This window comes from Betta splendens, chromosome 3, assembly GCF_900634795.4.
Source record: "Betta splendens chromosome 3, fBetSpl5.4, whole genome shotgun sequence".
Lineage (NCBI taxonomy): Eukaryota > Metazoa > Chordata > Actinopteri > Anabantiformes > Osphronemidae > Betta > Betta splendens.
This window is the reverse complement of record NC_040883.2, coordinates 15,431,534-15,457,382: the sequence shown is the minus strand read 5'-3', so window position 1 is coordinate 15,457,382 and position 25,849 is coordinate 15,431,534. Positions and strand designations below refer to the sequence as shown.

Here is a 25,849-nt window from a genome sequence, read left to right as displayed (position 1 = left end):
GGCACTGATCTATCCGGGTACTTCATTCGCTGCTTCTTTTCGCGCCGGGTAACCGGAGAGCCGTGCGTCCATGTGCGCAGTGACTGGGAATTGAGAGTCATCTGAAATATTAAAATCCGAGCCGTAAACAGAGTTTTTGTAATGGATCTTGAGTGTTTAATCGAGGCCCTACGGGGGACGATGGACCCCGCTCTGCGCGAGGAAGCAGAGCGACAGCTGAACGAGGTAAAAGTTGAGCTCATCCGTCATGGTGATAGCAGTTGTGGCGCGGTCTCGGCTCGGGCCTCGGTCGTTCACAACATCAAGATGGTGCGATCACGCAGACGGAGCTCCGCTGCCATTACCTTGATATAGCTAGGGATACATTCCGTCACTCGATGGGAATAGCGTTACCGAGCCGTACTCTAACAGGCCTGTCACCACGCTAGAATCACTAGCGTGAATTCGATAGGGTTTCTTATTTCCAAGATGCCGTCGTGTGCTAGTAGTACGTCAACGTTAGCTTGAGCCAGCTGTGCGGCTAATGCTAAAGAAGCTAACATTCCCTGTCCTGCTGGGTAAATCATTTGTTAGCTCATCACACATAGTTGCAGCGAATTCCGGAACTGACACAACTGAGGAGTAAGGCAGCAGGCGTGTTAAACAATAGATTAGGCTGCCCACATTCAAATCACCGTGCCATTACGATGTTTAATAAAACCAAACTAATGTCTTTAGCTGCGTTGCTAAAATTAGCTAGCTAACTTGGCTAACAACTTGTTGGGCCAGCTCCGTTACATAGCTGCTGCTCACGTGTCACTGACAAAACCTTAGAAGATGACATTTTTAAAAAACAGAGAAAAGCAGCATTGGCCAGTCTTCAGCCGTGTTTTTCTCTAGTGTTGAATTCTGAGTCTTGTTTGTAGCCGCTGTGTTATATTGTTATAAAATGGAGTTTGGGCACTAGCCTAGTTCCATGTGAGCTCACGGTAACTTGGTTTGAGATACTAGCGGTAGAAGCAGAAGTGTAGTTAAGTATTCCCTAATACACAACGTATTACTCAATATGACGACCTTTTTAACGACGTGACTATTTGTGAATTAAGCTCTTTTAAGGCATCATTCATTTATTCCTCTACATACAGAGCTAAGGACAACAAAATAGTTACGATATCTCCAGGAGATGCTTGATACAGTTACCACGTGTTGTGCTCACACCAATGAGCTAGAAACCGCCGTCTCATAATTTAAAATAACTTCCCCCAGTAGACGCCAGATTCTGTTTTGATTGCTTATATTGGTTGTTGAGATTAATGACATGGAAAGCCAAGGCCTTAAATTGTTGAGAAACTCAATTCGTTGGAGAGTGAAACAACTAGCAATAGACGGTGAAATCATCAAGCGATGATTAAGCCCTAGCGTGCTTCATCTCTGCTCCTGTGAGTCACTGGTAGAGATTTGAAATGGACAGTGAGAAGAAGCTAAGAGCCATTGTATGTATTCTAATGTACAGTTAACCCTATACAAATGCATGAATAAACAGAATTTATCTATATGTTACATATTTGGATCCAGTATCATAACCCTCTCTCCATTTATTTTTGAAAGTTCACCTGTTAAAAGTTTTCTTTTAAACACCCACATACACTGAATGATGGCTCACTTGTATGGCATAACTAGGAGAGTGTTCACCCACAGCTGGCTGGAGTTATTTCAGTGTGTATTTGTGCACTAAAAAATCTTCTGGAGGAGGATGGAGTAAACCTGTTGGAGAGCATACTTTCTAAAGCCAGGTCTTTGCTTGGTCATAATCTTTCTGTATGCTTTACATTTTAAATAATGCTTTTTAGGTACATTTAGCTGCAGTGTGATATTTAGCGCTTGCTAATTCCTTATTCATTGGTCTTGCATTAAATTTTAATATTGTTCAAAAACACAGATTGTTAATGTGGGAAATGCAGATAAAAATTTTGTGTGGAAGCTTTGTGCTTTTCTGGTAACTGGGGTTCTGAGCTAGATCATTTATATAATTAGGAAACCTGTAGACATTTTTCTTAATGTAATCTGAAACACATCAAATCTAAAACGGTATTTAAAAGTTGAGACAGTTTCTGCTATTGTTTGTTACCCTGCAAAACCTAATATTTGGTAAGTTTCTTGCTGCGGCACAACAAGACTGTAGTTGGTCTTTAGCAAGTGTTTCCTCTTCCTCTTGAGAGCTTGCAAAGTAGCTTGAAGCCACATGTCTGTATAATACATTGGAACACATCTGACATATGACTCCTCATGTTGAAATTGAAACACTGCTTTCGTATTCATGCTCAGTGTTGAATCATTTTATTTGCAGGGTCACAGCCATGTAAACTTTGTGTCGGCTCTGCTGCGCGTCACCATGTCTGATCCTGTGGATTTCTCCATCAGGCAAGCAGGTGAGTCCAGTTTAATCCAAAGATGTATAGGTTGTTCAAAGAACAAACTATACATAGTAGTAAGTAATTTAACTTCAGGAAGAGGTGCCATGCTAGGTGCAATGCACGTGTGAAGATGTGTAAATATAACCTGTTTTGCATGAGTCAAATGTTCCCCCTTCAGGAATGTGCTAATAGGGGTCAATGGGTGCAATTTGGGTAAATAGTTAAAAACTATTGGGAGTGTGTAGATGGCATCTGAATACACTGTGACCATCGGTCACACACGTGTGTGTGTGTGAGCTGTACATTACGATACATGATTTTGCCAGGGGTGAAAATTGTCTGGGGTTCAATGTTGAATGGGGAACAAAGAATTCCTCAACAAGACAGAACGGCTGTCCGAAAAATGTCACAGATGAAGCCGATCACAAACGAACAATGGCTCAGTTTATTGCGTTGACATTTTGTCAGTCACTCTGCTGGTTGCATTGTCATTCATTTTGCTATTGTCTGGCTTGTGGGCAGCCAAACACAAAAACGCCCTGCACTACTTCTCCACTGATTATTTTATTTGACAGATATTACGTAATTCTATGAATACATTGATTTTTTTTGCAGTATGATGTAAATGCATTAAATTGACTTCATGCAAAACTGAATAAGTTGTCAGAGTTAAAGTTGGATTTTTATATGGTATTCGCAGCATCTTCACTAAGCAATTTCAGTTGTGAAACTAGTTCGATAGAACTGATTAGATCATTGGTTTTGTTCAGGCATTGACAAACTATATTCTTGCAGATGGGCTGTTTTATTGCTAGGGGTATTTGGTTATTTTTTTACATCTATTTTTGCTTTGATTGATCCATTCATTTTTTTATTTATTTTTTTTGCTAAATAGAATTACCCTTGATAGTTTGTGTTCTGCAAACCAAATCAAACTCGGCTCTGCTTTCCATTTTACTATTTACTTTTCTAGATGTTGCAGGTCTTATTTCTAGGTTTTCAGCTTGTTGTCATTTTGTTTTTTGTGTAGTGTTGGGAATGATGACACCCAATTTGAATTTGCAAATGTCTTCCTGGTTTTTGGAATGTTGTAGTTTACTAAAGCTGACCCTTATTGCTGTGGTGCTTAGTGACAGCTAGGCTGATGAGAATAACCAAATAAAGCGCCACTGTCCCACATGAATGTAGGTATTTAGAAGGAATAATGTCCTCCTGCACATAAATTTAAGTTATGACACATTTAGTGGCTCTTTGTATCAGTGTAGTTTGGTGGTCATGGGCAGAGGGGATGGGGGTTTATGCTCTGTCAGCATTGATAGGCTGGATTATGATTGCCCCGCCAGCAGTGTAGACATTTGTGTCAGCAGTCTGCCGCCCTCCCTCCTGCTCCCTCAGATGCCTCTCCCATCGAGCCACGGAGCTTGTAGCGGGGCCCCACATTGTAGACGTGACCCAGCTGACACCCTGGTGCAACATTCAAAACTACAGAAGGAAGAATTTATTTCTGGAGCTTGGGCTTCAGGTTCTGGGATTCTGAGTAGCATGTTAAAAGGATCTAAGTGCCAGTAAATGTTGCCAGATGTGTTAAAGGTGTATCTCTTTTGTGTATCATTGGTCTGTGAAAAGTGCCTAATAACAGCTGGCCCATGTGTTCTCTGTCAGGTGTGATTTACCTTAAGAACATGATAACCCAGCACTGGAGTGATGGAGAGACTTCAGGCACAGAGACGCCTGTCAATAACATCCCAGAGGAGGACAGGCAGTTCATTCGAGACAACATAGTGGAGGCCATCATCCACTCCCCTGAGCGCATCAGGTAACGCACACCTTTTGGGTGAGCATAATTATAGGATCTTTAGAATTCTATATTTGTCTGTCCATCTAGCCCACAGTCCCTCTCTTCCAACCTTTTTTATAATTTCTTTTACTCCTATACATCGCCCAAATTAATCTACCTCTTGGACTCCACAGGGTGCAGCTGACAACATGCATCCACCACATGATAAAGCAGGACTACCCCGGCAAGTGGACGGCCATTGTGGATAAAATCCGTTACTACTTGCAGTCAGACAACAGTGCAGGATGGCTTGGCATCCTGCTCTGTCTTTACCAGCTTGTCAAAAACTATGAGTGAGTCAGAATTCTTAGTCTAAACTGTTGGTTGTATTTTAAAAGGACATGGGTTGAGTAATTTTGTCTCATGTGAAACAGGTACAAGAAACCAGAAGAGCGTCAGCCTTTGGTGGCTGCCATGCACATCTTCATGCCCATGCTGAAAGAACGTTTCATCCAGCTGTTCCCAGACCCCTCTGCTGAGTCAGTTCTCGTACAGAAACAGATCTTTAAAATCCTCTACGCCCTTTTCCAGGTAACGCATGCACATCTTCACTTTGTGTAGGAGTATTTATATCGCCCATATGATGACCCAAAGTACATTGTTTTATTGAAATAAAAATTGTTCCTTGGGTTTGAATATTTTTAAATATCTATCCATCTATATATCTAAATGTACTTTGCTGTTCACCTCCAGTACAACCTTCCCCTGGAACTCCTCAACAGACAGACCCTGACAGAATGGATGGAGATCTTGAAGACTGTTGTGGACAGAGATGTGCCTCCGGTAAAATATAATAAAGCACAACTGCACTAATATTGACAATTACATCTTTTAATTTGTTCAGTTTCTCCACAAGATGACTTTTTTTAATATTGCCTTGGTCTATGTAGGACACAATGCAGATAGATGAAGACGAGAGGCCTGAGCTGCCGTGGTGGAAATGCAAGAAGTGGGCTCTTCACATCCTGGCACGTCTGTTTGAGAGGTAAGGTCCAATGATTATGTTTATACATGATGTGGGTTTACTGATAAACTTAATATATCAAATCCTCATTTTAGGTATGGAAGCCCAGGCAACACAACCAAAGAGTATGCAGAGTTTGCTGAACTTTTCCTCAAGGAATATGCAGTGTCTGCGCAGCAGGTAAGATGTCAGCAGGTGTAATGGAAGCGGTGGCTCTCTCGTCAGACTAACCTGTTTAATGTGCACATGCCAACGTCAGGGAATTTGTTTGTATGTTTTGATCTAGGTGCTGCTGAAAGTCTTGTATCAGTACAAGGAAAAGCAATATGTGGCCCCCAGAGTACTCCAACAGACACTCAACTACATCAACCAGGGCATAGCTCACGCTCTAACATGGAAACACCTGAAGCCCCACATCCAGGTAAAAATCCAAAATGTTCAGCATTGAAAAAATTTATCTGCTGACATTGCATTTATTTGCTAAATGAACCAACACCGGAAATATTGCCAATACAAATCCTCCAATACAGAGCTACACACCGAAATGAGGTTGTGACTGCTTTTGGTTTTTCAGGGCATCATTCAGGATGTAGTGTTCCCCCTCATGTGTTACACAGACAGTGATGAAGAGCTATGGCAGGAGGATCCCTATGAGTACATTCGTATGAAGTTTGGTAAGTTTGTACCAAACGCATCAAGGAAGACCAAGCACCACAACAGTGATGCTGCTGATTAGCACACAACATAGCTCTGCATAACTATGGTACTTTCTGTTTGACACTAAAGATTCCTTAATGTCAGATACCAGCACCATTGTATAACAAGTCAAAGTACAGTACATCACGTCAAGACATTGAATTCATTGCTGATTGCACTAACCTTATGTGTCAAGTGATTAGACATTGATCAATCAGATCTAATTGAATAGTTGATTAAATAAAAGTTGCAGAACTGAAACAAATGCATTTAAGTGTTTGCACCAACAGGCTGAAATGTTAGAACTATTATGGAAAAACAGGTAGTTGTTGTTTTAATCAGAATTATGTTCCTTGGTAGCTGAATTGTTGCAGGCCCTGTCATGTTCCTGCAGCGTCCTTGGTTCAGCTCCAGCTTTGTGTTTAACCCTCCCTTTTTTCTTGACTGCAAATCGCTGTTCAAGGCAAGATTCCAAAACAAATTACAATCTTGCCTTCATCTGTGCTCTAACCTTTAGACGTGTTCGAGGACTTCATCTCGCCAACAACAGCAGCTCAGACCCTGCTCTTTACTGCCTGCAACAAGAGGAAAGAGGTGAGTCTAATTTATACTGTGGTTTATTAACCACAAACTGTTTTCACAATGAGGAAAAACACACCCTGCCTCTGTCCCCATAATAAACATTTAACGTCCTGTTTAGGTGCTGCAAAAGACCATGGGCTTCTGCTACCAGATCCTTACTGATCCCCTCTGTGACCCCAGGAAAAAGGATGGCGCCCTCCACATGATAGGCTCATTGGCTGAAATCCTGTTAAAGGTAAATGACTCTTTTGACAAGTCTACACACTAAAATTTGTCGGAAGGATCTAACACTAAGGTTCGGTGTTTGAATATTCTTCTGATTCATGAAAGGTAACGTTTTTCTTTTTCCTCACAAAGAAAAAAATCTACAAGGACCAGATGGAGTTCATGCTGCAGAATCACGTCTTCCCCCTTTTCCGCAGTGAACTGGGCTACATGAGGGCCAGGGTAAGTGACCATGTTCTAACAATATATGCAGATTTATGACAATACTGTAGTGTTTTTTTGTTTGTTTTTTTTGGTCCACCATATGTTCTGTACCTCATTGGTTTCACACAGGCCTGCTGGGTGCTTCATTACTTCTGCGAGGTGAAGTTCAAAAGTGACCAGAACCTGCAGAACGCTCTGGAATTAACCCGCCACTGTCTCATCAATGACAACGAGATGCCAGTCAAGGTGGAGGCGGCTATTGCTCTACAAGTTCTCATCAGCAACCAAGAGAAAGGTGGTCAAATCCTGCAGTCTCTTGTGTTCTGCTTACTGTGTATAATGTGGAGTTGTGTCTTAACAAATTTGTGCATGTGTCCTACAGCCAAAGAATACATCACCCCCTTCATCCGGCCAGTGATGCAGGCCCTTCTGCACATTGTCAGGGAGACAGAGAATGATGACCTCACCAATGTCATACAGAAGATGATCTGTGAATACAGTGAGGAGGTCACTCCAATTGCAGTAGAGATGACACAGCACTTGGTGAGTCTAATCATTAAAGGCTACCGGTGGAGGTATCATTTAAGCTCATATCGTCACTGAGTGGCCACATTAACTCTGTGTGGCTGATAGGAAAACACCACGACTCCAACTTGGCATTACCAGAAAGAACTTGCATTTGACCTTCAGAAAGTTACTCTGGACAAAGTGGCGCTTCGTGGGTTGGAGAATGTTTATCATGTTTAGGTTTTAAATGCTATGTACAGTAGCTTAGCTTGCTATCTCCTGCCCTTTGATAAAATGTATTCATACTAAGTCCAGAGTTACAATCGTCTCTCTTTGTTGACCTTCTGGCAGGCAATGACGTTCAACCAGGTGATTCAGACGGGGCCTGATGAGGAGGGAGGCGATGACAAGGCTGTGACGGCTATGGGTATCCTCAACACCATTGACACATTGCTAAGCGTGGTGGAGGACCACAAAGAGGTTAGAAGCATTGCATAGAGCTGTCTCTTGTTCTCTCTGTCACCTCCTCTGCAGAAGCAGCTCTGGTCTGCTGTAGTGTTCCTGCCAACACACTTCAGCCACCCACCGACTCCTGGGAACGCGCTCTGCTCTCAGCATGTTCAAAATGACTCAGACTGAGGCAGGCGCTAGAAATAGTGCCAGGGTACACTATCGCTGTCTGTCAAAACAGGAGCGCTGGCTCCTAAAGCCAAGAAGTGTAAAGATTTAACCTAGCATAGCTTTACAAAGGACTTCAGAAGTTAACGTTTAGCAGTGGTTAAAGGAATATAATTATATAATCACTGAATTTCATTTTAAATGGATAATTAATGATTTTAAGTGCCTCTATAATACAGCATTACATATGTGGGTGTTTAATCCTTGTTTCTCAACATTACTCAGAATAAGCATTGGCTATAGATCAGCTACCTTTCACACCCTGAAAACAAGCAAACATAATTCAATGATTAGTACTAATTGTTTTGAATTGATACTCTAGATCACCCAGCAGCTAGAGGGCATCTGTCTACAGGTGATTGGCACTGTGCTGCAGCAGCATGTACTGGGTGAGTGAAACCGGTTCTTACTTTTCTTTACTTAGGCTGCCACAAGTACAATTGGGTTGACTCACTTTTTTTTTTTTCCCCTGTGAAGAGTTTTATGAAGAGATCCTGTCCTTGGCTCACAGCCTGACCTGCCAGCAGGTGTCGCCACAAATGTGGCAGCTCCTTCCACTGGTGTATGAAGTCTTCCAGCAGGATGGATTTGACTACTTCACAGGTATGTGGCCGGGGAGAGAGTATCGTCATTATTCTATGATCAGCTGTGAATAAACATTGTTTCTGCTTTTGTTTCAGATATGATGCCTCTTCTTCACAACTATGTCACAGTTGACACAGATACCCTCCTGTCTGACACCAAATACTTGGAAATGATGTACAGCATGTGCAAAAAGGTAGATTGGGGTGCTTTTGTTTTTACATGGACTACCTGTGTCTAGTAAAAAAAAAAAATTGTAACGTTTACCATGGGCGTTTGACTTTCCAAAGGTCCTCACGGGTGATCCAGGTGAAGACCCAGAGTGCCACGCAGCCAAGCTTCTAGAGGTGATCATTTTGCAGTGCAAAGGTCGTGGTATTGATCAGGTCAGTGTAACATCATAATTTTTTTTGTTTAAGTGCCATGTGTGTTTACATTGCTGTGAGTCTATTAACATTTGAGCGTGTTGTTATTGCAGGTTGTTCCATTGTTTGTGGCTGCTGCACTGGAGCGTTTGACGCGGGAGGTGAAGACCAGCGAGCTGAGAACTATGTGCCTGCAGGTCGCCATCGCTGGCCTGTACTACAGCCCCCCTCTGCTCCTTAACACTTTGGAGAATGTCCGCTTCCCCAACAACACTGAGCCAATCACAAATCACTTCATAACCCAGTGGCTTAAAGATGTTGACTGCTTCCTGGGGTAAGGCTGCTGCACACCAGCCCAGGTTGAACTTTAGACCATCTTTCCACTGTTCCATGAGAATAGTGGAGTAAATGGCTGAAACTGTGGCTTATGTTTACTGTGCTCTTTTCATAGGCTCCACGACAGGAAGATGTGCATTCTTGGACTTTGTGCTCTCATAGATCTTGACCACAGGCCTCAGGCTGTCAATCAGGTGGGGACCCAGCTTCTTCCAGCAGCCATTCTACTGTTCAATGGCCTCAAGAGGGCATATGCCTGTCGAGCCGAGCACGAGAATGATGACGAAGACGACGATGAAGATGGGGAGGATGAGGAAGACAACGGTAGGGCTTGGTTAAACTTATTCAGCCAAATTCAGAGTTGCTCTTCAAGGCGAGTTCAGAAGTTGACCTGTGTTCCTTCAATCCTGAATGAATGTAGCTGAGCTGGGCAGTGACGAGGATGACATTGATGATGAAGGCCAGGAGTATTTGGAGATGCTGGCAAAGCAGGCAGGGGAGGACGGCGATGATGAAGACTGGGAGGAGGACGATGCTGAGGAGACGGCGCTCGAGAGCTACACTACACTTATAGATGATGAAGACAATCTGGTGGACGAGTACCAGATTTTCAAAGCCATACTACAGAGTAAGAGGATAATGGTGTCTCGCAAGTAGGAATGAAAACGGGTTCACGTTCTTGACCGCTTGTCTAACTTTTATTACCTGTTACGCAGACATCCAGAACCGTGACCCAGCGTGGTATCAGGCATTAACACAAGCCCTTGATGAGGAACAGCGTAAACATCTTCTGGACATTGGCACACTTGCAGACCAGAGACGGGCAGCACATGGTGAGCAGCAGCTGAGACGCAAGTGCGGCCTTCCCCCTAAATCCAAATGCGGCATTTAAGTCTGACAATAAACGTTTTTACATGCTGCAGTTTTTGGCTTCTCTATTACTGGTGATCTTTTTACACATACAACTGTCACTTATGTTTGTCTGAAATAAAGATACTACAGCATTGACCATTTATACACTGCAGTATAGTACACCAGCTCATGGAGACACCACCAGCTTCTTCAAGTTTTTGTGCATATTAACGAGTGCCTGCATAAGAATTCAGGTGTAGACTTTGTAAGAATTATCAATAAATCCAAGGAGGGAGTGATGGGGGTTGTGGTCTTGTTAGGGGCTTGTTTTGCATGTCTGTTATAAGATGTACCCAGGCCAATTAAAGGTCTCTAGGTGGCAGTAAATGCTACCTTTGCAGATCCTCCAGTAAACCCTGACATTCTGCCAAAAGTGCAACAAAGTGGGCCATTACAGCGTCATCGCAGTAGTGAAGGAACAGTTTACCTCGTGTTGAAATAATCTTAAATTCTGTCACTTGTCTAATTACAGAATCCAAAATGATTGAGAAGCACGGCGGCTACAAGTTCACAGCGCCAGTGGTGCCATCTACTTTCAACTTTGGAGGCACTGCTCCAGGAATGAATTGAGTCATCCGTTGTACTTTTTATTACTATGTGACTGATTGTAGTGAAGTGAAAAAAAAAGCTTGTGTTGTTCCCTTAAGTAGTGGTTCCAGAACTGGTTCTTCTCAGTCATTCTTCAATCTGTCAAATGGGAAATAGAAGATGTGGGAAAGCAACCAAATGCAACCAATGGCTGGGGAAAACAAACCAAGAACTTGAGCACGATGCAAGAGAAGGAGTAAGAAGCTCTCAACAATGTTGTCTCCTGGAGCCCAGTGTGGAGGGGATACCAAGACGGCAACTCTTTTGTTTTTGTTTCCCACTTCAACAAAATTAGTGGTTCGGCAGTTTTGAATTGATAATGAGAATAAATGATTCATTATCGCTGTCGAAGCCAAATGGCTGGAATAAGATTATACCTCTGGTAGTGGTGATGTATACAATGTTTTCTTCATAAGCAGTCATGTTTATGTACATACAAGCCAAGGTTAATGAATTTTCAAGTAGCCTTGAAAACCAACCGGAGGCATTAAGGTGTCTACAGCTGTATTCATATGTAGCATATTGGATACTTCATAGCACTATGTGATGCCTGATCTCTGTAAATTAATGACTAGCACTTTCATATTGTTCAGGTCTCCTAGCCTTCTGTATCACACTGCAAATTTTTTAAATTGAAGAATATTTAAAGTGAAAACCGCTGTAACTTTGTTACTTTGCAAGCAACGTCTGCAATGACTGGTTGTCACGCATCTGGTTATGAGGTGGTCCGGTGGGCAACTTGAAAACGATGAATTCAGGAAAAAAAAGAGTGCTGTCGGTGTTTAATACGGCTACAGGACATGTGTTTGTGAGCACTGAAAGTACAATTGGTTACATCATTGAAGCATGTACAATTGAACTTGTGAAGGTCTCAAGCTTTTGGTTGGTGTATGGATGAACCATCTATATATACAACAACATATTAAAAAAAAGCTAAGGGAATTAACGAGCATGAGTGTTTCCTTTATACAAATCACATGAAGTGAAGTGCTGTCAACATATTAAATTATGGCAGCTCTAAAAATAAAAATGGTCATGATACTAACGCAGTACTTTTGGGTTAGGTTGTTAGGGAAGTGGTAAAGTGTGATATAAGCAGGATCTGGTGGCGGTCTGTTCCCAGGCTCGTGTTCTACCACTGGCCGCCAGGTGGCGCTGTATCCCCACCTCATCCTACTGCGAGGTAAGTTTATGCAGAGACGTAAACGGACTGACTGACAGGTTCACCGACTGACTGACTGACTGACAGGCCGACGGACGGAGCTCCTCTGACAACATGTGGCTTCGGGAGGAGCTGCTCAAATCCATCTGGCACGCGTTCACCGCACTGGACGCGGATCATCGTGGAAAAGTGTCCAAGTCCCAGCTAAAGGTGCGTTTCAGTTCTGCTTAATTTAGAGGCTGCTTCAGTAACGCTCCTAACGGTGAACGGGAAGTAAAGTATGGTTTCTACCGTCGCCCAGAAACGTCTGACATCCAGCATGTAGCGCTAAAACAGTTATAACGTGTATTAATACTGCAAGCTGCCTACTGTCCTTCACTAGCGCCTCCTCTACTTAATATTCTACTATTGAAGTTCTATAAACTACACAGATTTGCTTGACTTCGATGCTGCTCTGTATGTAGTTCAGATATTTGGTATAAAGTCTCCAGTCCGTCACGCTGACACCACTTGTTCATGGCATTTCATTATATTTTGCTGTCAGAATCTAACCGGGGTGGTCAATAAAGTACAATATTTCTCCCTGAACTGAGTTGTGGTAAAACAACTCGAATGGAACTAAAATGCAGTGACAGCGTCTGCATCTTAATCTGGCGGGTGTTGACGTATGAGCAAATACAAATTGCCCAGATTTCACTTCAGTGGCGCATGAGGGGAACTGACATGCATTTAAAATGTATTAACCGGGTCGTCAGGTAATCTCCAATATGACAGGGAATTGATTCCCCCGGCTCTCAAACATCTGGGAACATCTGCTGGTTACTCACGAACACAACTGACAGAAAATCAATTTTCATAACAGTGTTTGAGTAACTTTTTTAAGACTTCATGAATATGAATATTTAGTGGTGTCAGATACACCGTAATGAATCCAGCCTCTGTGTTCGGGGCTTTCTGTGGTATGTGCAAAGCATCATGTGTTTGTTAGAGATAAGCAGCGCCTGGCGGGGGTCTATTTTGGTGAGAGCCCACAGCGTTGCACTCTGATCTATTTTGAAAAACCACCGTGAAATTTCACCTTCAAGAACTGGAGTAGCGCTTGAGCAGCGTTGCTTGCGATCTTTGCATGCGCGGCAGCAAAAGGTGACAGCGGGGGCGCGTCCCACGCGGCACCGCTGTCTGACGCCGTCTGCTGCGTCCTCAGGTGCTGTCCCACAGCCTGTGCACGGTGATGAAGGTCCCCCACGACCCCGTGGCCCTGGAGGAGCACTTCAGGGACAACGACCAGGGCCCGCTGTCCAACCAGGGCTACATGCCGTACCTCAACAGGTTCATCCTGGACAAGGTGAGGAGGACCAGCTCACACAGCGACACGTCAGCATCGCGTTCGTTTGGTCCCCGAGGAGCAGCGCACATCTGTCCAGACATCCTGTAGCTGCTGCGACAGCCCCCCGTGTTCCGTCCAGCGCTGCGCGATCACATGCTCCTTTAAACAGACAGGAATCCGGATGACTGTTCGTGTCTGGGTTTAGAGGAAACGGCTACTACCGCTTCTCTGTTATACAAATACATATTGTGTGTTAAATGCTAGAATGATAATAGTGCTCAGCATAAGAGCCCCAGTGAGCGTCAGCCTGTGAACACCAACTGTACAGTCGCTTGGCAAACGGCCCGGGGTTCGCTCTTTGTGCTCAGAATCGCTTTTCTTGCCTTTGTCTCTCAGACCCTGACTGGAATTAAAATGAGGGGTTCAATTATCAGTTTTGTTCCTCGCATCCTGCAGCGAGCAAGTTGGGGGGGGGGGACAAGCGGACCCCCCCCCCCCCCCCCTCATGACTGATGACTGGCAGGTGGCAGGACTGGCCGAACCTGCAGGTCAGGATGACGCTTAGGCCCCGTCACGTACAGGCGAGCGGCAGTTCTGCTTTTCAAGCGCATCATCGTACAATGGTTCACCGGCCAAAATATTAGGAACACCTGTCCCCGAGAACGGGTGACGCAACATAAGTGATTTGATTTCATCCGACTCCAGCGTGTCCGGACCACTTGTTTCACGGGGCAACAACAAATGAATAAGTCAATCAGCTCAGTCAGTCAGAGCAAACAAGCCGTTGCCCGGGACAACGTGAGCCCGGACCCGAGCACGTGCACGGCCGTGAAAGGAACCAGCACCGGGCCCCTGCTTAGCATCTGCGGACACGCAGCCCCGGCTGGTGCCGAGCCGACCCACTCTGACCCAGTGCCCGCGTGTCCGTTCGCAGGTGCGGGAGGACTTCGACGTGCTCGAGTTCAACAGGATGTGCTGGACGCTGTGCTACAAGAAGAACATCTGCCCGACGCGCCTGCGCATCTCGGAGGACGACGCCTTCAAGGTGTGGTGCATCTTCAACTTCCTGTCCGAGGACCAGTACCCGCTGGTCGTCGTCGTCGAGGAGGTGAGCGCGCGCCCCGCAGCCGGTCGTCGCTCCGGCGCGTGTCTCCCCTTCTCACGTGCGTGCGTGCGTGCGTGCGTCCGCGCAGATCGAGTACTTCCTGCGAAGGATGATGGAGGCCATGGGCGCCGCGTGGAGCGACGACGCCTTCTCCAAGTACAAGCTGCAGCTGAGCTCGAGGGAGCACCGCGCGACGGCGTGGGAGCTGATCGAGCTGGTGGGCGCGGGCTACTACAGCCTGTGCGGGCACCGCCACGCGCTGTCCCTGGGCATCAACGAGGTGTTCCAGGAGCTCATCCTGGACGTGCTCAAGCAGGTCAGGCGTGGGAGGCGGCGTGAACGTGAAGGAACCGGTGGTTTAAGCCTCGAAGGAAACTTCGTGGCCTTTTTTTGCCACGCACATAAAAACGCCTATAAAATTATCATACGAGAATAAATTTTGACTTTTTTTGTAAATCACTTAAACAACTTCAGACCTGCCAGAAACTACCAAGCTTTTTATTTTATTTTTCAGGATTTTAACCCTTCAAACGACAGTTTTCCTATGTAATGTGCTGCTTATTATTAACAGAAAAACACTTTTTCCCCCATAAATTAAATAGTAGGAGGATGGGGTTCTGGTGGTGATCAGAGTCTTGGATATGTCAAAGATAAATAATAATAATGTTTTTATGTAGTGCCAGATACTCCTTCTGACATTCATGGCCAAAAATGGCCCATAGACTTCGATGTAAATCACGTTTTTAATCTCCCTGCCATCACACTATAAAACCATGCACCCTGTGATGTCAGCAATTCATCTTGAAGAAAAGTAGTGATATTTGACATCTGTATTCCACCAGATTCAGCCTCTTTCCCATCGTTGGCTGATGCATGAAATTCATGGGTTTTTGCCAAATATATTATGAAGGCGTGTGACTACCAGGGTCCATAAAAGTAATTAGTGTGTGTGCGCGCGCATGAGGGTTAACCTGTTGCTGTCCCTGCAGGGATACATGATGAAAAAGGGCCACAAGCGGAAGAACTGGACCGAGCGCTGGTTCGTGCTTCGACCCAACGCCGTGTCCTACTACGTCAGCGAGGATCTGATGGAGAAGAAGGGCGACATCGTCCTGGACAAAGGCTGCTGCGTGGAGGTAAACGGTCGCGCGCCAGCACGTGGCAGCAGCCGACATTTGACGTGACCCGCGTCTCCTCCCGCAGTCTCTGCCGGACAAGGACGGGAGGAGGTGCCTGTTCATCATCAAGTGCGCCGACGTCAGCTTCGAGGTCAGCGCGTCGGATAAGAAGAAGAAGCAGGAGTGGATGCAAGGTAGCGACCGGCCGCCGCCGCGCGCTGCCACCGCGCCGCGCCGCGCGACGGCCGCGCACTGAGCCTCTCGTCCCCACGCAGCCATCCAGACGTGCATCCAGCTGCTGAGGCTGGGGCTGCCGTCCCCGCACCGCGAGGACCGCCTGCGGCGCCGGGAGCTGCGGCAGCACGCGCACGCCAAGGCGCACGCGGACGGGGACGACCTGGTGGAGAGGATGAGGCAGCTCCAAGCGGCCAACGAGAACAAGCAGAGGCAGCTGGAGGCCATGAGACAGGTACCGGTCCACAGCTAGACACGGGCCGACGGACCCGTGGAGGGAGCCGGGTGTCGAACTCCCAGCGGACCGGAAACGCGCGCGCACACGATGAAAGGGGAAGTGAAACCGTGATGCAAACGACGGCGTGTTTCAGTCAGCAACATCTGCGTCCACGCGCGCTGACGCCGTATGAGCTCATAGTTTAGCGGATGCAGCGAAGCGACGGCCTCTCACTTCTCTTTTCACTCGCCCAGGTGGCTTTTTCAAAACCCGCCGACCTCTACTGGTTCGCTGGGAATTCAAATGATGTGTTTAAAATCCCTGCCGGTCGCGTAACGCCCGCGTGTTACGGATTCTTCCCAGGTTTGATTCCCTCGAGTTCGGCCTGTGACGCGTCTTTTTCCTCCTCTCGTTTTGTGCAGAAAATGGAGGAAGCCGCAGCTAAAGCGGCACTAGAGGAGCTGAGGAGGGAGAAGAGCCAGCTGGACCTGCAGGACCGCTACAGACTGGACCTGGAGAGAGAGAAGATGGTAACTCAGCCTCAGGATCAGGGGAACTAAGTGACGTCACGTCTGTGTGGTTCCGGGAAACAAGTTAATGTCATGATGTTGAGTCACTGTCAGACATCACACACACATGATTAATCGGAGGCTTATATGATGAACCTGCTGCAGCATGCAGAGGCACATTATTACAAGTAAGCCTGTGTGTGTGTGTGTGTGTGTGTGTGTGTGTGTGTGCAGGTGCGTCAGCAGATGGAGGAGCAGATGGCTCAGAAGTCCAGTGAACTGGACCAGTACCTGCAGCGGGTCGACGAGCTGGAGGGCATGTACCGGCAGCTGACGGAGGCCTTGGAGGACGAGAGGCAGGCCAAGCAGGACGAGGAGGCCATGCGCAGGCTGCAGGCCAGGTCGCACACACGCACACACACAGACACACACAGACACACACACACACATGGACACACGCACGCACGTATACACGCACGCACGCACGCACACAGACACACACGCACACACACACACGCACGCATACACACACGCATGCACACACTCAGACGCACGCACGCACAAACACAGCCTTGCAGTGCTATAAAAGCAGGGCCCCACCGTTGACATAATGCCTTCCCTAGCCCCTCACCCTAACCATCACAAATAAAGGCAGACGTCTAATCTTTGCTCTAATCTGAACCAAATCTCAAGTCTAACCTCAGCCCTAAAATCACATCTTGATCCTCAAAAAGGCCTTTAAAGTTGTGGGGCCCAGCCAAAGGGCCCCACAAGTGAAAAAAGGATTTTGGGCCCCACTCTTATATAACCGCAAGGACACACACACACACACACGTAGCTAGGACCAGGCGCTGAATCCTCGCCGTGCGCTCGCTCGCTCCTCGCAGGCTGCTGGAGGAGGAGGCGGCGAAGCGGGAGCAGCTGGAGCAGATGCACCTGCAGCAGCAGCGGATCCTGAGCCAGAGCGAGGCCGAGCGCCAGGAGCTGGTGGCCGAGCAGGAGGCCAAGGAGGCGGAGCTGAGGGCCGCCCGGCTGCAGCTGCAGCAGCTGGAGAGCGAGCGGCGGGGGGCGCTGGAGCAGTACAAGGTGCGCGCTCGCCTCCGCCGAGTGGCGTCGCCATGACGACGGTCGCTCATCCCCTCACATGTGCACACGCAGGAGGTGTCGCGGAAGCTGGAGAGAGCAGCCAACAAGACGAAGACCTGGAAGGACAAGGTGGCCAAGCACGAGGGGCTGGTGCGCCTCATCCAGCCAGGTGTGTGTGTGTGTGTGTGTGTGTGTGTGTGTGTGTGTGTGTGTGTGTCCTTGCCTCCGTGACCGGTCTGAGACGTGGCTCTTTCAGGTCATAAGGGGCCTCAGAGGATCACCAACTGGGGGCCGGCATCCTTCACCGACGCCGAGCTGGAGATGAGGAAGAAAGCCTGGCAGGAGAGTAAGAACCAGGCAGCGCCGGCGGAGTGAGCCCTGGTTCCGACCCGGACCCCCCCCCCCGCAGATCACATTTAATTAACTCCATTTCATTCCAGCCATCTTAAATCTATGTGCTGCTTTGCTTTGCTCCGCGTGCGTTTGCTTCTATTTCATTTTTTAGTGACTCGTTTTATGAGCGACTGAACTCACCCACTGATCCTCACGTTGCACAGGACAGATTTAAGAACCTCCATCGTCCTTTAACCCTGCTGTGCGTCAAGAGCCAAGTTTAGTGCTGCACCTTAAAAAAAACACCTTCAGGTCCAGGAAATGTTTCTACAGGAGAAAACCCTGGTTCTTTAGCATTTCATTGTGCCTATTACAGTAATAATGTGGATTATGAAGCAATAAAGGCATTTAATTTTTATGCCGTCGCTCCGTCTGCAGTGATGATATGTGTCCACCAGGTGTCGCCCCATGAGCAGGCTGAGCTGGAGCTGCAGGCTGGGCTCCCAGCAGGCGAACACGTCCCATCAGCACTGATCCTAGTTGGAGAAAAACGTCCAGCGTTCGAGAACGTGACTCTCCAGATGTTTTATAGACCTTTTTTAAAGGTTTGCTCCATCTGCCTGCACTGTGAAAAGGATGTGTTCCATGTATCAGGGGCTTGTTCATCTCTAAAGCAAACTGATCCCTCTGCTGATGCTGATCTGAAAACAGTGTCACATTAAAGGGCTAAAATAATAACAATAATTATATGAAGATAATTCTGATGCGACCAATCAACATTAAATAGATCTCTGGGTCTGTTTAATACGTGACCTCTGTGTGGAAACACTCAATGATTAATGCCAAAATCATCTAAAGCAAAGCATCAGGTTCACAAAGGAAAACCCTCAGTCACTTATCTGCTTCTTACACTCAAACAAAACAAAAAGATCATGATAGAAACAGGACCCTTCACACCTTCTGATAAAACTCCAGCGTGTACGTGTTACAGCGTCCACGTCTCTGTGGAAGCAAATCATCTCACTAAGAATGGAGGAAAATGAAACAGGTGGTCTCCATTTTAGGAACATTTTCATAAATATACATGACTTGTGATTTATTCATCATGTGCTTTCTGCAGTGGTTGTTGTTCACATTTCCATCACCGCTCACAGTTACTGGGACCCTTATTGTGGTTGGAAGATGTAAACGTAAGACGTGATGGTTCTGTAGCGTCTGCAGGACGGACACGGGGACCACGAGAGGTCACGAGAGGTCACGAGGGGTCACGAGAGGTCACGTTACCCTCTGCAGCACGCGTGACAGACGCGTCTGTGCAGCACATTCATTCAGGTGTGATGACACACCATGATGAGCCTCAGGTCTGCGGTGCCGGCGTGTGTGAGTCTGACTCCAGTGTCAGGAAGCGCCTCTGATCTGCCGTCGGCTCCGTTGGACTCGGGTTTCGGCCTCGTCCTCCCAGCGCTTGACGCGCGCGTGGAGCGGCCGCGTCGTCTCACTTTCCTGCGTCTCGGAGTCAAAACAACTACTTTTGTGCAACAAAGGCGCAGTGTTCTCCCACGTGAAGCGCACCTTTGTCTTTGCCACTCAGCGGAAGCTGCGGGTACTTGTCTGGAGCCGGCGCTGAGCAGATCCACGATAAGATCCGATACGAGAGGCCGATTTCCCAAATACTGTAACCAGGAATGTGGTTCGCCAACAAACAGGGTCACGGAAGGGCCCTCGTCTTCATAGGCCGCCTTTGTTCTGCTCCCGTCAGTGACACCTCACAAACACTGAACCAAAAAAACAAAGAGGCGCCCAGACTGGACCCGACAGCTGCGTTTGACACGAATCTGGACTTTTATTGCTGTGTTTGTTTTTGACCATCAGGCCTGTTTAGGATAAATTTATGATACAAATTAGTGCTGCTGTTCTTATGTATCCAGGTATTTATAGTCTGGAATAAAAGGGAAATGAGCCTTTTGAGACGTTTCCCAGAAATGAGTGTTTTTAAACCCTGTAGCTAAATTGCATAAGCTCTGAACATTTCAAACATAAGGACGTGTGTAGCTGTTCACCCTCACCCCCCCGGTCCAGAAAGTCCCTCAAGTCCTGTAAGAGACCGGTTGGATTCTCATCCGAAGCATCCTCATCGAAACGGATTTGAAACGGGGAAACGTCGGGGGTGAAAAAATGTCAGATGGCAGATGCCTGTTCTCCGACTTCCCACAGTGACCTCACCGCCTCACAGCCCGCGTGTCTCAGCTGCAAGGACAATCGGTGGATCGCCTACGCTGACACAACAACAGGAACCCAGCGAAGAACTGGGAAAAACTGTTCCTAAAAGCTGTAATTCAACGTGTAACTGCTCTCTCTGTTCACGGACGAGCGTGCGGCCTCCAGACCGGGTCATCTGGAGCTTGGCTGCTGCTGCACCCACCCGGCCCGGACCCCCGCACACTGCCCCGGTTCCCACTGTCCTGGTCTCCAGGGTGGTGCTGGATGAGGTGCATCGGACCGGTGAACTCAGTGCTCCGGACCGGGTACCGGCTGAGGGAGCACTGGGCCCATTCAGCTCCACCAATCAGCTCCATCCAGCACCCAGGAAGTAAGAAGTGCTGCACAGCCTGGATTCATGGTTACATGAACAACAGGATATGGAGAAGCAATAAAATAAATCAGTATCATGTGTCGGTGGAGTCACTGTGGAAAAGCTGTTTTCTCAAACGAGGAGCCTTTAGTGCAGCTGCGACTACATGAAAGTCCAGAATCTAAATCCTCACGTCTCTTTCTATTAGAGCGGCTCAAGCATCCTTCAACCCAGACGAATCTCAGCGACCTGCAGCGTTACACAACCAATTGAAACAATGTAGCTCCTAATAAAAGACGTGTTCCTCAGCTATTTGTGTCAAACGTTAGAAGTCTGACATCAGACTTACATAACTAAAGGATTTCACTTCAGGCGGCTCATTTGCATAAATGTTGTAGCAGCGCCGCCGCTTTGTGGGCTGAATAATGAGTGAAACAATCATTCCGGGCTGTGGAGGAAATGATTCCTAGCGTGCCATTCCACACAATCCTGCTGGACAACATCCGCTGCATCCCTGTGTCCGTGGGCAGCGGTCCTAATCCCCGGAGCCAGAGCAGGAGGCTAAAAATGGAGAGGACTGCCAGAGGCTCTGGCCAGATGTTCGCCTGCTGCAGCTGCGCACCTGCTGCCAGAACAAGCCAGCTGGGAGTTTGTAGTGAAGCACAAGCATCCACCACCGCCTTGGTCTCATGAAAAACCAAACGCGCTCTGCTCGTCTTCTGAACCCGATCTTCAGACAAACCTTCCCTCAGCAACAGGAGTCCAGGCGCCACGAAGCCTGCGCTGGGCTCTGGCCCGGTCCCATGTTCGTTGTTGGCAAGAGACATCCATCATCGTCCTCTCCAAGCCCTGGTGTTGGCTCCCAGCAAACAGTAAAACACGAGCTGCATCGGTGTCTGATTTCCTCTCATTGACAAAATGGTTTGGAGGAGGCCAGAAAAACGCAGCGCTCAGTTTCTCCCTGGATCCGATGACCCCGATCCAGCGCCGTCAGCAGGTAAAGAGCTCGTCATGTTCACCTTGATGAACGCTGGTACAGGTCAGGACAGAGGGCAAACTAGCAATCACAGATAAATACCTATCGTTTCTAGCTTCTCAACTACAAAAAGCTTTTCTCACAGCTGAACAAAGCAAAGATTCGTCTTCTACGTCCTCTGCTTCTGTCAAGATGATTTAGTGATCTTTTTTAATTTACCAAAGTTGCTAAGTGCATTCCTGTATCTGAGTGAGTGAAGTCACCATTTTAAGGTTCCCTCTCTGAAACCAGGATTCATCTTCACCATGAGCATCACCAGCCCGTCCTCTATCGTATGACACACCTGATGCAGGCCATGATGGGAAAGCACCAGGCTCCGATTCAGTAGATGTAAAAACAGCTCAAAAAGCTATTAGGGATGAATCTGACCCATTTAATCGCACTCACCAAAACAAGAAAACGGGCCACACACGGTTTCAAGTACGGCCGATTTATTCCAAAAACATTAGTGTCACCACAAAACATGGTACAAAGATACAGTAACGAAAAGCCCTCTTTTTTATTTTTTTTTCTAAATGAAACAGTTCAAGTCGCACAAAGAACAGATCAGACGGGGATTTCTAAAAAAACAAACATCCCACATGATGTTTTCACCTACTGGACAGTCTGAACAACAACAACAGGCTTCCATCATATTTTCAGTAACGGGGAACAGGCCACTCAGGTCTTTGCACCACGACGATGTTGGTCACATTAGAATTAGGTTAGAAAAGTATATTTGTCCGGTACAGTATATAAAATGAAACATCACGCACGTATTTACAGACAAACATGATGCTACAACACGTGCACAGATACACTTTTAATAAAAATAATAATTTACAATACATGAGACAACCGTGTTATAAAGTCAATAAACATTCAACAAAAGAGAAAAAAAAAAACAACAACAACACATTTAAATAGAAAAACTCTTTTAAACTCACTGTGCAAATTCTTTTCATTGAATCTGTCTGGAAACGTCTGTACATTGTAAAGTAATGCCTGGCTGTCTGCTACTGGTACAAAACCTAGGTTTCAGAAGGAGTGCATATTTTAGAGCAAACAGTGCAAACAAATTGCTTTTTAACGTTGTGCATTAAAATCTCTGAGTTTTTGGCAGTTCATGTGTTTCTTTAAGCAGCAATAACCTTTATCTCGTAGCAAAATATGTCAGAAATTCTTCATAGGCTATTCTCTATATTCTAAAAGTCTAATGTTGAACCCACAGTTTGAATGGCCAGTGATATTGCTTTGATCTGTTTAGAGCTTATGCAGGATAACATTTCCTTGTGCAGTCGCCTGAAGCGTGAGCGCGTCTTCGTCGCCGCCCGAGGCAGGGGGGCGGAGCCAACAGCGAGGACGCGGAGGGACGGCACTCACCCTCCACCGCCAGGCACTTTGTTCGCTCCAGTCCCCGAAGGTAAAGACGTGACAGCTGAGTCGGGTGATGGCGGCGCCCCCGCTCTCAGCCGCCGCCTCTAAAGGCCGCGAGCCGACGAGCAGCCGCGCGGTTCAGGCATCGGAGATGCAGTTCTGGATCTTGTCCATCCACAGCTGAGCGCTGGGAGCGTCCGACGCGCAGAAGTTGTAGACTCGCTTGCTTGTCTTCAACTAGAGACGAGTCAAAACCACAAGTGTTAAATGGTTAAGTAAATCCATGGCTAAATATGAGGAGGAGGTTAACTGAGATGTTTAATCAGAGGCTCAGATCAGAGCTGGAATAAAAACCCGTACTCACGTCAAAAAAGGCCTTTTCGCTGATGTGTTTGGGAGCTCCAATGGTCGGAGCAGCGATCAGCACAGACTCCACCTCTGCCAGGTCGATGTGGCCCCTGCAGTTGGTGTCCTCCCCAGTGTCGTAGTATCTCAGCTGTTGAGAAGCCAACGTTAACCTGGAGCTCAGGAGGAGTGCGGTGCTGCCCAAACGTGCTGCCGCCTGCTCACCTGGTGCTTCGTGACGTCCAACACAAACCAGCGAGGCTTCCAGCCCTTCAGCAGCGCTCCCCGTTTGTACAGGATGCCCTCGTAGGACCTGAAAAACGCCTCACTGTGAGATCTGCGGGGGTTCGGCCATGTTGGACCCTAACAGCTCACACAAATGTCATGAAACAGACAGTGTTGGTAAAGACTGTGAGCTGGAACAGTTTGGATTCACCCGCTTCATCTGGATGTGAAGAGCAAATACAGGAAAAAAGAAATCTCTTGCCTGTAGTTTCTAATCACCGTTTCCAAGTCAGAGGAAAACATCCAGCTACCAGAGCCAGGAGACTGTACTTTGACCTCACAGTAATTGTAAAATTCAACACCCAGAGTTTAACAGAGAACAGACAATTCTCACAAACATGACACACAACATACCACAGCCGTGAGTCATCTTCCAAAACTAGACTGGACCCTCGGCAGCCGCTTGGAACTGCATCTAATTTGGATTTGGTATTTGTTCCGGGACTCGGGAAGTTCACGACCCACCTGTTCTCCTCGCTCTTGGGGGTGAACTGGTTGTAGAGTGTAGCGGCGCGGCGGTTGATTCCATTGACGGTGGCGGTGCTGTGGTCTTCGCCGAGGCCGCTGTCTGGCAAGTGCAGCATGGAGCGGCGCTGGAAGGCCTGCAGGCTGGACGTGGGAATGAGGCCTGAGATGGACACGGACTGCTTACGGAGCTGCGGGTAACAAACAGGAAATTACAGTTGCACATCGGTTTGGAGCAAAAAGCTCTTTCTAGTATCTTCTTTTGCAACACGCCATGTTTCTTCTCCTAAAACACACATTTCCTTCTTGCTTGAGGTCTTCCTGAATGCTGAGTCGGACTCTCTCCAGAGTGGTCTGCCATTTTTCCGGCCCCTGGTTCAGCTCGCCCTCCAGCCTCTCAATGTCCTGCGGAGCCGAACACACGTAACAGGGACCACGCGTGACACACAATACCAGAACAAGCGGGTTTGAACTTGAAACCAGGGTTTTGGGTTCCGAACTCTCACCGCGAGGAGCTTGGTGATGGCGTCGGGTTGGGCGCGGCTCACGCTGCTGTAGCACGGCCAAACGATCCTCCGCTTGCTGTTGGAGACGGCGTTGGCCTCCTCCGAGCTCTCCGGCCTCACGGCCATCATCCTCCAGTCGTAACACGGCCCAGTGGACAGCGTCTCATCCGTGAAGAAGTCCCATTTAGTCAGGCTGGGGATGCTGACAGAAGGCTTGAGGATCGGCTGAAACAAGGACGGGTTTAATAAGAATCAGATGCACGGTGATGATTACGTAAGATACCGTGGAAGGATAATGTGTTATAATTAGGACAAACGGTCCCGAAGAACAAGTCTAAGTGGGTTATTTTCAACAAGTGCACCCAGCGCTGTGATTCTAGCTGAGAGCTTTGTGTTACTGAGCAGTTTGGCCGATTGCACATGAAGCCTCAGAATGGTTCAAGCTCCTCTTATTGATTTAAGCCCAGCTGGGGTAAAACAGGAAACACGAGACACATTCGACATCGGAGAGCTGCTCAATCTGAGAAACAAGACTGAAATCAGTAACACGGTCCTTCGAAAACAACACAATCAGAGATGAGCTGAAATCACTGAATGAATAAAACCACTGCAGTCCAAGTGTGATGGAGTTATACTTCAACTCTTCCTTTTTCAGATTAAGTAGAAAAAGCTTTTTGAAGCTTTTAGTTAATAATGAAAATTAAACTAACAAGCTGATGGCTGATTATCGTGTCATTATTTAACATTTAGCTTCAAACGCCAGAAAAGGAGCCGAGCCACTCCGTGCTCCTCAGCATGGGACATGAGGTGTAACCCACCTCGCTCTCAGTGGGGCTGTACAGGTAGTTGAAGAAGATGGGACTCCTCTTGTGCATCCTGCTGATGCACTCCCAGATGCAGATGCCTCTCCTGGCCTGCTTGTCACCTTTATCCTCAAACAGCAGGCCTGTGGAAACACAGAGCAGAAGCTGCTGAACACATGGACCAGTAGATCTTACAGACCGTTGGAACGAGTCCTTTTTCCTTTTTATTAGGTTAAACCCTGATTATAAAACATTCAAAAAAGGAATGTGAACATCTATCACATTGATCTGAAGTGAGCTTTGACAACTGTAAAACTGTAAAACTGTGTGCTCAGATTAATTGAAATTGGACATTTCGTTTGGAAACCATGGAGACGGTGTCCTCTGGGAAGCAAAGGAACCTGCTGGGTTAATAGCAGTTCTCAGTTCAAAGCCTGCATCTCTGACGTAGGGGGGTTGTTAGTTAGGAGTAATAATCACGCCTGTTTGGATGAAGCATTCCTACAGTGTAAGAACAGATA

At 47.1% G+C, this 25,849-nt stretch overlaps 3 protein-coding genes and 1 long non-coding RNA gene across 6 annotated transcripts in view; 3 read left to right on the top strand and 1 right to left on the bottom strand.

Moving 5' to 3' along the window:
• The first annotated feature begins 23 nt into the window (after positions 1–23).
• Positions 24–11,811, top strand: ipo7 (importin 7). Of its 2 annotated transcripts, none has more exons than XM_029144453.3 (25): positions 24–225; positions 2,327–2,408; positions 4,056–4,209; positions 4,365–4,523; positions 4,605–4,761; positions 4,924–5,013; positions 5,121–5,215; positions 5,290–5,374; positions 5,481–5,615; positions 5,769–5,868; positions 6,408–6,484; positions 6,591–6,707; positions 6,830–6,919; positions 7,031–7,196; positions 7,284–7,444; positions 7,760–7,888; positions 8,409–8,475; positions 8,564–8,689; positions 8,767–8,864; positions 8,959–9,054; positions 9,147–9,367; positions 9,485–9,693; positions 9,791–9,997; positions 10,086–10,202; positions 10,754–11,811. In XM_029144453.3, exons 1-25 carry the CDS (start codon positions 142–144, stop codon positions 10,849–10,851), a joined length of 3,120 nt encoding a protein of 1,039 aa, XP_029000286.1. In that variant the 5' UTR covers positions 24–141; the 3' UTR covers positions 10,852–11,811. The 2 variants fall into 2 exon arrangements, with proteins under 2 accessions (XP_029000286.1, XP_029000287.1); XM_029144454.3 differs by lacking the exon at positions 24–225 and adding an exon at positions 1,651–1,772.
• Positions 11,812–12,058: 247 nt separating this feature from the next.
• Positions 12,059–18,385, top strand: swap70a (switching B cell complex subunit SWAP70a). The gene is made up of 12 exons (XM_029144455.3): positions 12,059–12,241; positions 13,236–13,376; positions 14,293–14,466; positions 14,552–14,779; positions 15,453–15,599; positions 15,667–15,775; positions 15,857–16,050; positions 16,455–16,562; positions 16,776–16,942; positions 17,429–17,627; positions 17,700–17,796; positions 17,884–18,385. The coding sequence occupies exons 1-12, from the start codon at positions 12,146–12,148 to the stop codon at positions 18,000–18,002; spliced, it is 1,779 nt and encodes a 592-aa protein (XP_029000288.1). The 5' UTR covers positions 12,059–12,145; the 3' UTR covers positions 18,003–18,385.
• A 3,597-nt stretch (positions 18,386–21,982) lies between these two features.
• Positions 21,983–25,849, bottom strand: part of sbf2 (SET binding factor 2) — a 64,035-nt gene continuing 60,168 nt past the window's right edge. For both annotated transcript variants that reach the window (XM_029143721.3, XM_029143722.3), the window contains 7 exons: positions 25,344–25,471; positions 24,526–24,750; positions 24,317–24,424; positions 24,020–24,210; positions 23,495–23,582; positions 23,289–23,420; positions 21,983–23,161 (listed from right to left, as the gene is read on the bottom strand). In XM_029143721.3, coding sequence (XP_028999554.1) covers positions 23,063–23,161; positions 23,289–23,420; positions 23,495–23,582; positions 24,020–24,210; positions 24,317–24,424; positions 24,526–24,750; positions 25,344–25,471 — 971 coding nt within the window. In that variant the 3' untranslated portion in view covers positions 21,983–23,062. The remainder of the gene's footprint in view (positions 23,162–23,288; positions 23,421–23,494; positions 23,583–24,019; positions 24,211–24,316; positions 24,425–24,525; positions 24,751–25,343; positions 25,472–25,849) is intronic.
• LOC129603875 (uncharacterized) lies at positions 24,078–25,242 on the top strand. Its single transcript, XR_008694169.1, has 2 exons — positions 24,078–24,216; positions 24,335–25,242. It is a non-coding gene; the product is annotated as an uncharacterized LOC129603875 (long non-coding RNA).